The sequence below is a fragment of the Molossus molossus genome, unplaced genomic scaffold (assembly GCF_014108415.1).
Source record: "Molossus molossus isolate mMolMol1 unplaced genomic scaffold, mMolMol1.p scaffold_m16_p_23, whole genome shotgun sequence".
Classification (NCBI taxonomy): domain Eukaryota; kingdom Metazoa; phylum Chordata; class Mammalia; order Chiroptera; family Molossidae; genus Molossus; species Molossus molossus.
Genome location: NW_023425359.1, coordinates 3677175 through 3687950, shown reverse-complemented (window position 1 = coordinate 3687950; position 10776 = coordinate 3677175). Strand labels below are relative to the sequence as shown.

The 10776-nt window shown below is 56.6% G+C and overlaps 1 protein-coding gene across 1 annotated transcript; it reads left to right on the top strand.

Annotated features, from left to right (window-relative positions):
* The first annotated feature begins 812 nt into the window (after positions 1–812).
* On the top strand, positions 813–7987 carry ZP4 (zona pellucida glycoprotein 4). Its single transcript, XM_036277666.1, has 12 exons — positions 813–987; positions 1233–1354; positions 1431–1533; positions 2266–2415; positions 3109–3296; positions 3790–3887; positions 4682–4812; positions 5770–5956; positions 6027–6174; positions 6473–6548; positions 7586–7699; positions 7884–7987. The coding sequence occupies exons 1-12, from the start codon at positions 813–815 to the stop codon at positions 7985–7987; spliced, it is 1596 nt and encodes a 531-aa protein (XP_036133559.1).
* The last annotated feature ends 2789 nt before the right edge of the window (positions 7988–10776 follow it).

The following is a 10776-nucleotide window of genomic DNA, read 5'->3' as shown; positions in this document are numbered from 1 at the left end:
AGGACCTGTGGGGAAGGTGCCAAGGGTCCGGCAGGCCCTGACCACGCTGAGGAGCACTGGCAAAGCGCGGTGCTGGGCACCTGACATACTCTCCCTCCAGGAGCACGGTGCCCAGCCACAGCCAGAACACTGGTGCCGCCCAGTGGTAACTGCCCAGATCACGGAGCCAGGCACCTGACATAGACTCTCCCTCCAGGAGCACGGTGCCCAGCCACAGCCAGAACACTGGTGCCGCCCAGTGGTAACTGCCCAGATCACGGAGCCAGGCACCTGACATAGACTCTCCCTCCAGGAGCACGGTGCCCAGCCACAGCCAGAACACTGGTGCCGCCCAGTGGTAACTGCCCAGATCATGGAGCCGGGCACCTGACATACTCTCCCTCCAGAAGCACGGTGCCCAGCCACAGACAGAACACTGGTGCCGCCCGGTGGTAACGGCCCAGATCACAGAGCCGTGCGTGGCAGAGCTGGGCCTCGCCCACAGGTGCAGGAACCCAGCGGAAGGTCTGCTGAGCCCCCGAGTAGTCAGCGTGCACTGAGCACCATGCAGGACGCCGCCCGGAGCGAGCGAAAGGCACCAGGTTCTCCGGGCCCTGCAGGCGCTTGGATCACGCTGCTCAACGCGAGGCAGCTGCAGGCTGTGGCCTGAAGTGAATGGAGCTGGACGAGCCCCTCCCTAAAGGAGCCCCACCTGCGGGTGGCAGCTGTGCGCCCGAGCCCAGCTTCCTCCTGTATATAAGGAACCTCCAGCGCCCAGCAGCCGGGCTCCGGACGGCCGCGCAGGACTAACGCCGGGGGCTCCTGGTGGCACCATGTGGCTGTGGTCCCTCCTGCTCTCTTTTCCCCTGTCTCTGGCTGTAAGTGGCCTGCATGAGCCCGAGGCACCAGAGCGTGATGGTGAACTGCACTGTGGACCCCAGGGCCTCCGCTTCACTGTCCAACCTCCTGATCTGGGGACAGGGGATCCTCCCGCCCTGATAGTGTGGGGTAAGTCCGCTGACTCCCCTGGCTGCCCCAAGCAATGGCTCACCTCCCCCACCACCTACAAAGCCCTCAGCTTCCTACCTAACACTGTCCCTGTTGCAAACTCTGCAGCCTCTCTATAGGTATGTCACCCCCTCTTGAACCAGGTCTCCTCAGGTTCCTCTCTTGGCAGCTGCCCCTGGGGGTTGTCCTTTCCCTGCGCGGTCACGTTGGTGACTGACCACCTGGGATTCTGCCCCTCCCCCCAGATGACCACGGGCAGCTGTACCAGCTGCAGAATGACTCTGGCTGCGGCACCCAGGTGATGGCAGGCCCTGGCAGCTCCATGGTGTTGGAGGCGTCCTACGGCAGCTGCTATGTCACTGAGCTGGTGAGTAGGATCCTGTCATTAGGAACACGGAACCACCTGGCCCTGCCCAGGCTCACGCCAGGCCCTATCTCTCCAGGGCACCCAGCACGTTATGCCAGTCGGGGTCGAAGGGGCAGATGCAGCTGGTCACAAAACAGTGGAGGAGACCAGGCTGCTCAAGTGTCCCCTGGGTCTCCCAGGTAAGCCCTGGGCCGCTGCTCCCAGCTCTGCACTGGCACCTGACACTGGGGAAGGCTGGTCTGCCCCTCCCCTCGGCCTCCTGAGGACGCCCTCACCTGAGAGTCCTCGGGTGCCCGCGGTGGAAGGGCTCCGCGCTCCCTCTGAGCGCTATCGCCGGCCCCAGGGGTGTGCTTGGCCCAGGGCCCCTCAGGATGGGACTCAGATTGGGCCCAGGACCAGGGGCTCGGGAAGGACATAGAACCCATCAGGGAGGCTCGGCCTGCTGAGAACAGGCTAGCCCCGCCAGGTGGCACCGCGGGGTCCGCCAGCTGGGCTGGGAGCCAGAGGGTGACCCGGGAGCCCCGCTGGGTCATAACAGCTTCCAGCTCGGGGCTCCCTCTGCCACTGGGAACACGGTGTGGATGAGTGATGCTGACGAAGCGCGGTGACGAGGCTGCCCCAGACGGCAGGCCCGCGGGAGGGGCGCGGGTGCCGGCTGCGCATGCGCCTCCCAGGGAGCGCCCCTGCTTCCGCCGACCTCGTTAGATACCTTTCCAAAAAGTACTGATTTCGGGGACTCTTGCCAGGTGACTTAATATCTAATTTCCTGGGACTTAATCTAGTGTGTAATATGGATGTTTCTACTCCAGTGGTCTAGATATTCATGGGAATTTTAATACTTTGTAACACTTATTTTTTTTAAGCCCAGGCTTTGTTACGTAGCTTGAGTTTCTCTCCTTTTCAAAATCGAGCCCCAAACGCTGTAGGTGCTGACCTGTGTGACTCTGTCCCCGAGCGGGACAGACTGCCCTGTCTCCCCTCGCCGGCCGCACAAGAAGACTGCAAGAGGCTGGGCTGCTGCTACAACCCCAGTGGGAAGTCCTGTCACTATGGAAACACAGGTGCGTGACACCTCTGAAACCAGCCAAAGAAAAGTGCCCCTTGACCGGCGACTGAAGCTGGAGGGCTAGTTCCCGCCCTGCCCCCCACCCCGGAAGGCAGATGCTGAACACGACCAACAGCCAGAGGCTGACCCACTCTGGAACCCCTGACCCTCAGTGCTGGAGCGTCCTGCAGCCTCTATTGTCTGTGCTCCAGAAACCAAACGTACAGAAACACTGACCTCTAGAAGCTGAGTCTAGGTGCAAGATGCTCCCTAGGTGACCTGCTCCAGTGGCTGGCGGTCTGGTCGTCTAGAGAGCCTTCCAAAGACTTTCTCTCTGTCCCAAACCATGCTGAGGTTTTCACTGAGTGGGCACAGGCCACACTCTGTTCTAAGCTCTGAAAATAACTGGTAAGTCACACTGCTACCTTGTCACCGCTGTTGCTGTTAACACCGCTGTCACCGCAGCAAGGAGGCTGAACTCTTTGCCTGAGGTTGAACAATAAGTGATGGAGGCAGGATCCAGACCCAGGTGCTGACCCAGAGCCCTGACGAAGCTCTGGGCAGCTGCACCGGCACCAAGTCCCAGCCAGATTGTGACCCTCTCAGGGGGGAGTGGGGGGGCCAGCCAGATCGCCACCTTCTCGGGGGAAGTGGGCAGCAGTAAACTTCCAGCCTTCCTAGCCTTCAGCACAGCCCCCTGCTGTTTCAGTGACCACCCACTGCACCCAGGACGGCCACTTCGCCATCGCCGTGGCCCGGGACGTGACCGCGCCCCCCCTGCTCGTGCGCTCTGTGCACCTGGCCTCCCAGAACAGCAGTGAATGTGACCCGGTGACAGCAACACAAGCCTTTGCCCTGTTCCGGTTCCCCTTCACTGCCTGCGGCACCACGAGGCGGGTGAGAGGCGGGCCCCTCGCTTCGCTCTGAGCTCGGGGAGTCGGGCAGGAACGTGCTGGTGTCGGGGGAGCGGGGATACTTAGCGGCAGGGGCCCACCAGACTCTGCTCGGTGTGGGGACGGCCTTGAGGACAGGGGACAGCGGCCCTGGGCATGGGGCCCAGACCACAGCTGTGCTCCCGGGGGGCCGGCCGGCCCACCCACCCACCCACCCACCAGGTGAGCACAGGAACGGGCTCCGCGTCCCTCTGCCCTGGGAAGGAGCAGGGCCCTCACCTGAGAGGGTGGCAGCTCTCCTGGTCGCCTCACCTGAGCACCCCGACCCCTTCCTTTCCTCGGTCCTCCGGTGCGGTAGTTATGTCCCAGGTTGGTCCCACCTGCCCTGACCCTGCTCATGGAGCAGGAAACAACATCCAGGAACGGGGCCGCTGGGCGCTCCAGCGAAGCAGGCCCTGGGGCAGCGGGAGCGACGAGCCTTCCGCCCGCTCCTGCAGGTCACCGGGGACCAGGCCGTGTATGAAGTCGAGCTGTCCGCAGCCCGGGACGTGAGCACCTGGAGCCGGGGTTCTGTCACCCGTGACAGTATCTTCAGGTAAAGGTCTTCGCTAACCTGACCCTGCAGGACTAGAATGGGTGCCCCTCGGGCCTGAAGCAGGAGCTCAGGGCCACCCTGAGCCCAGGGAACGTCTCCTTGGGACGAGAGGACCTGTGTGCCGCCTCGGCTGTCCCATCTCCTGCCCACGTCCAGGAGCCTGCCTGCATTGACGCCACCACTCGATCTGAGCCTCAGACTCGCCTGGGCTTCTGTTTCATCTAACACTGCCTGCTTCTCCTTTTGGCCTCGTCCCTTCTACCTCCATCGTGTGTGTCGTGGCAAAAGGTGCCCTTCAAGCTATGGGACCGCAATGAGCAAGCTCTTAGTGTCACCGTGTAACCTACAGGGGGGGCCCTTCTCCAGCCTGGTCTCATCACATGGCCTCGGTCCCACCCACCCTTCCCCCACCCAGATCGCCCATCCGCTGTCGTCAGGGGACCTCGGGCTTTCTTGCCTCCATACGCTGTTCTTGGTTGACTGTTCCCTCCCCCGCACCCCCACCCTCTGTGCCTCAGTTCAGTGTCATCTTCCTTCCCATCAAATCCCTGCCAGATCTTCCCTGACTGCCCCTCTACAGAAGCACCTGTTTCTCACGGGCCCGTGTCTGTTTCTTGTGTGTTTTATATGTTCCACTCTTGATAGCGATCCTCCACACGTTGGTCTCACTAGAGCTCCCACAAGGCCAGGACATGCCCACGGTGGCGGCAAACTCACCTCGCACTAGTGCCCCCTCGAGCGCTGAACGTAAGGCGCATGTCCTGCCCACCCCGCTCACGCCGTGTTTCCTGCAGGCTCCGAGTCCGCTGCACCTACGCTGTAAGCAGCAACGCCCTCCCGGTCACCGTCCAGGTCTTCCTCCTCCCGCCGCCCCTTCCTGAGACCCAGCCTGGACCCCTCACTCTGGAACTTCGGGTTGCCAAAGGTAAGACCCTCCCGGCCGGAGCATCCGGATGGCAGTCCGAGTCCTGTTACCAGATGGGGTCTGGACCCAGGGTGGGTCCACCTAGGGCCCACTGGTGGTGCGTGGGTTCATGACCTCGTATAGGAAAAATGTCACAAAGTGAGTCCAGGTGGCGTTTGAGAATGTTTATTAAAGCTGGGGACAGGGAAACAAAGGGAGGGCTTAAGGTAGCAGAAGCAACAGGAGAAAAGTCAGAAAAGGGGGCCTTGGAGACAGGTTCAGGGGTGAGCCAGGGTCAAGCTGCCACTGCTCCCCTCATTGCAAGTCTTGTGGGGGCCCTTAGAGTTTAGGAGAAAAACAGCAAAGATACAAGGTGTGGGTGTGCTCTTGTGGGGGCTCACCTGGCTCCTTTGTCTTAAGGTTTATTTCTCTTTGGCCGGGAGGGGTCCTGGGGGAGGGGTCCTGGGGGAGGGGTCCTGGGGGAGGGGTCCTGGGGGAGGGGTCCTGGGGGAGGGGTCCTGGGGGAGGGGTCCTGGGGGAGGGGTCCTGGGGGAGGGGTCCTGGGGGCTTATTAGCTTTTCAGGTGTGTTCTTCAATACATTGGTTCATCAAAATGTGCATATAGAGGGGCCGGGGGTTATTTTCTGGTTAGTTTCATGTCTAAAGAACATCGCTGAAGAGGAACTGGGACCGAGTGGTTCTGTCCTGGAACGTCCGGAACATGTTAACCTTGGTCAGGGAGGCTAAACCGCCATGCTCATTAGCTGGCTGTAGTTGCTCAGATTGTTTGGCTTTGTTTAGTTATACTGTCTCAGCTTCCTTAATCTGCTTGTCAAGGGATCTCCCAGCTTCACTGTCCCTCTCCTGGGCCAAGACCCTGCCTTGGTCACAGACACTGCAGAGGAGCTGATGGGGTAACGGCCTGTCTAGAGCCTCCTAACGGTCTTTACTGCTTCAACTCACTCTGGCCTCTTGCAGATAAAAACTACAGCTCCTACTACAGTGTTGATGACTACCCGGTGGTCAAGTTACTCCGGGATCCCATTTACGTGGAGGTCTCCATCCGCCACAGAACCGACCCCAACCTCGGGATGCTGCTGCAGTGCTGGGCCACGCCCGGCCCAGACCCTCGGCACCGGCTCCAGTGGGCCCTGCTGGTGAGGGGGTGAGTGCTCCTCCGTGCGCCTGCGGCGGCCCCCCTGGAGCCCGTCCTGACTGGGGATGTCTTTGCTCAGATGCCCCTACACTGGAGACAACTACCAGACCCAGCTGATCCCTGTCCAGGAAGACGCGGGTCTGCCGTTCCCGTCCCACTACCAGCGCTTCAGCATCTCCACCTTCAGCTTTGTGGACTCGGGGGCCAGACGGGCGCTCGGGGGACCGGTATGATGCCTCCTTCCATGCCCCCTGCAGGGCTCTGAACCCCCGACTCCGTTGTTTCCACATCATTCCACTCTGCAGCCAGACTGGCCTTTAAAGTTGGTGCTGGTAGTGCCTCAGAGCAGTCCTGGTACCAATGATGTGAGGGACACCTTTGAACGAGACCCTGGTTCTTAGTGCTACTGTGACATGGGCTTCACTATCAAGACTTTCTCTCACTCTTGACCCCTCTTGGGGGGTGGAGTGCAGTCAGCTCTCACGATGGGGTGCTACACCATGTCCCCAATCTCTTGGCTCCCAGGTGTATCTGCACTGCAGTGTGTCCATCTGCCAGCCTGAGGGGACGCTGTCCTGTGTGACCTGTCCTGTTGCCAGGCGTGAGTATCCAAACTGTCTACCCTAGAGTCTGAGGCTAACCTTTCACCCAGTGTACATCTGGTTCAAACTGGAGGTTCGACCTACTAATGAGGACGCGAAGTACTTTTCTGACACAGTGGAACAGAAGGACAACGTGCTGCAAAATCCCAGGCCTTCTACATGGAAGCTAAAGATCCTCAAGTAAATCTCAGCCTTAGCTTTTTCCATATGGATTCTCATTAAGCCAGGAGTCAAACTGGTGCATGACCTACATATGGCCCAATTAAACACACACACTCTGGTTTCTCTTCAGATTGCTTAAATCTTCCGCCTTTTAACACACACACACACACACACACACACACACACTCTTCCGTCTGGCTAGCTCACAGACGTAGACTTCTACATGCGCTTGAGGGCAGATTGGGCCACTTGGCCTGAAGATCTACAAGTGCACATGATCAAAGGCTTAGAGTACGTACTCGAATTGGTAAAGCCCAAAGCCGTGTGTGTGTGTGTATGTGTGTGTGTGTGTGTGTGTGTGGACTTCCATCTGGTCCACTAACTCTCTAGCCCCTGAGTTCACTGGATTCATGATCCCTGAAGCTGTAAGTCCCTGCTGATTAAAAAACAAAAAGCCCTCTACATTAAGTATTTAATGTCTAACTCATATATAATGTATAAACTTCTATAGAAGTAAAACAACATGACCAAGGTCCTGTAACTGGCAAAAGGCAACGGTTCACATCCAGCTCTGCTGTTAATGGGTCACCAGCTACCTTGGTGTCGCAGCAAAGGCCCTGTCCACGGAACTGAAGCATGGCGGGCAGTTCAGGGACAGTCTACCATCATGGTCTGTCCCCAAACTCTGGTCACACTGAAGTAACAGGCAGATAGTCTGTGTTGCTCAGACTTACGAGGTTTAACCCATTCACATGAGCTCTAAGGCCCGGGGCAGAACGCGACACGTCGAGGGCCCTGGCTCGTGTCAGACTCGCTCCCTAACCCCGAGCCCCAGGTGCAGAACTCGAACAATCCCCAGCTCCCCCTCCCACAGGAAGAAGAAGCTCTGGCTCCTTCCACAACAGTACTGCTAGCATTTCTGGCCAGGGTCCCCTGATCCTACTCCAAGCCACTACGGACGCTTCAGAAAACCTTCGGAAATTCTCGGGTGAGTAGAAGCTTTAACCACCTGCCTGAACCTTCAGTCAAACCAAAGCTACTTCCTCTCCTGTGTCGGCTCCCTCACTTACACAATCGGTGTGGGTCTCAGGCGCCCGGCTCGCTTTTCCTAGAGCTGAAGACTGCTGGTCCCTCAGCATGGAGGCCGCTCGCTAACCTCTCTCCATCCCCAGGTCCCCCCGTAGACGCCCGCGCCCTGTGGGTGGCCAGCCTCTCTGGGACCTTCATCGTTGGAATCTTATTAGTGTCCTACCTGGCTATCAAGAAACGGAGATGAGTTCCTCAGGCCAAATGTGTTAATAAAACTAGATCTCACTCTAAGCCTGTGTCCAGCTTCTCATTTAAAGGCTGATCTCTTTAAATGAGCTTTCTACCTGTCTGCTGTTGGCATCGCATCTTTCCAGCTTGGGGGGGGGGGGGGAGCAAGGGTGTGTTTTATCCAAGAATAAATAGAAACCATGATACCCTTTCTACTTCTACCTTCTGAATATAACATTCAGTAGAATTTTATAGTTTGGTCAACTAACAGTAGACACAAGAACTAAACTCAGGCTGAGCAGAGATTTTACAAGCTCAAGAGATGTGCAAAACAACACTCTTCCACAAGGTCGGACCAAGGCAGGACCAGCCTGAAGCTCTCCGATGTGCTAGACCAGTCTCAAACCTGTGCCCTGGGATCAAGGGGCTGATGGAACCAGGTGGCTGGTTTCATCCCCAGAGTTTGAGTAGGTCTGGGCTGAGCCTTAAGAGCTTGTATTTCTAAGCATATCGCAGGTGATACTGATGTTCCTGTTTCAAACATCATACTTTGAAAACCTGTCTCAAACATTGCCTAAAAGGAGGGACTGGGATTGGATTGGTTCACTGCAGGTGGCTTGATCAGAAGGGGCTTAGTTTTAAAGCAGAGCCAAGTAGTTTCCTAGTTTAGGAGTTCCTAAGGCTGCTGGAAACAGAATTCGCAAGATGAGTGTCCTGCTCCAAGGCCTCCCTGAGGGGCGCTGTTGGCTAACTCGGGGGTAATCTACTTTATCCACCTGGGAGCTCTGGAGGTAACCCTGGTAAGTAAGGTGTCCGCAGTCATCTGCCAGAGGGAACATGTGGTCACTTGACCTGTCAGCAAAGTACAAGGTGATAATCTTGCCTTTAAAGCAGCAGCTTTGTGGTTAAGCCAACCCCACTTCAAACTAGTAAGCAGGGAGCTAGCATTTGCCCACTTGGCAGGGACACTGTGCTCTCCAGGGGGCAGGAATGATCCTAGGTGCTTGATACCACGCCTGAGTCTCATGAGAACCTAATAAGGTGGACATTCATCCCCAATGTCCAGGATCTGGGACAGACAGGTCGAATACCTTACCCTCTAAAATAAAGCAAGTGTGTGGGGCCCTCTTGGTGACATTGATTTGATAAGCCAGTATCACTGGGTCAAACAATGGGAGAGCTGAAATAGGAACTCTTAAGTCCAGAACTGTGCTCTTAAATCCCTACTGTCCTGAAAATCCTCAGCCCTTCATTGGGACTTGCCAGCGGTACAGCCAGCTTGCCAGGTACCCGGAGGCTTGCCTGTCTCCTCACACGGGGAGCTGCGGCCGAGCTAGATGGCGGATGCAGGGCTCAGCCACTGGTGACTTCCACATGCTCAGAGCCACGCATTCCCAAGGGGACGAGCACTGGCCTTTGCACCAAAGTAGTGGCTCACTGGTCACGAGACAACTGAAGCGTAACTGGTTTACCTTGGCAATCTTGAATAAATAAACCATTTTCATTGTGTTTAATACACCTAAATATTCTCCCCTATAACTAACTTGAGACTTTTTGTTTATATCCAGTGTGTTTTGATGGCAAATCTCAATTTCCAGGTTAAATAATTAGCACTGTTACCTTTTTAGGTTTTACAAGACTCGCGATTGAAAAAGATGCACAAACTCAAATCGTTCCCAAGTTTTGTAGTAGTCGAGTAGAACAGCTGTTGTAAAATTAAACAAAAATGCTTGTGTTTGTGCCCTGGCCAGTGGTTAGAGCATCAGTCTGCGGTCCAGAGAGACCCGGGTTCGGTTCCTGCTAAGGGCACGTACCTCGGTTGCAGTTGGGCCCCAGCCCTGGTTGGGTCGTGTGGTGGCACCCACTCGATGTGTTCCTTTCATGTCGATGTTTCTCTCTCTCTCTCTTCCTCACTCTCCCTTCTGCCCTATCTGAACAAAAAATGGAAAAATGTCCTCAGGTTAGGATAAAAATAAAATATGCCTGCCACATTTCAAGTGTTTATCACTGCCTCCGGCTAGAAGCTACTCCAGCTGAGCTCCAGCATGACTCAAGTTCACTCAGTTCAAACACGGATCGGACATGGTATGCGATGGGCATTAGACTACGCACCGGGAATCGAAGTCCAGGGAAGCTGCCCAGCAACTGAGGCAGACAAATAACCAACAGGGGCATTGCCAAGTCACGCCTGCTGCTTTCTGCAGAAATCCCCGTAAGACATGGTCCCAAGTCCTGGCGGACCCAAAGCAAAGCAAGTGCGCCTGGCCGGTGTGCCTCAGCAGTTAGAGTGTCGCCCCTGCACGAACAGTCACAGGTTTGATCCCTGCCCCGTTGGGGTGCGTGAGGGAGGCAACCAATCAATGTGTCTCTCTCACATCGATTTCTCTCTCCCTGCCCCCCTCCCCCCGCCCCCACCTTTCTCTCCTTCCCCTCTCTCCCTCTCCCCCCCCCTCTCTCCCTAACTCTAGAAACCAATGGAAAAAATATCCCTGGGTAAGGATTAACCAAAAAATAAAAAGTAAAATTAAACAAAGCAAGTGGAGCAGGGGGGTGGGGTTCTGTAAATGAAACTGATTTGGAAAGCCAGGTGTCTGGGTCCCGCAGAGGGCCTGGCACTTTGGGTGTTTCCCCAGTGGCTCCTTGTCTTTCTTTTATTTGTTACTTTTTCAGGGGAGGGTCGTAACACTTACACCAAATCTGGATCTAACGAGAGAACCTTCCTGGTGCTGAACTCCTGACCTGGAACCTGCCAGGTTCTCTGCAGCGGGGCCGCTCGGGCCGATTTTGTAATGTCCCCGGAACCGACAG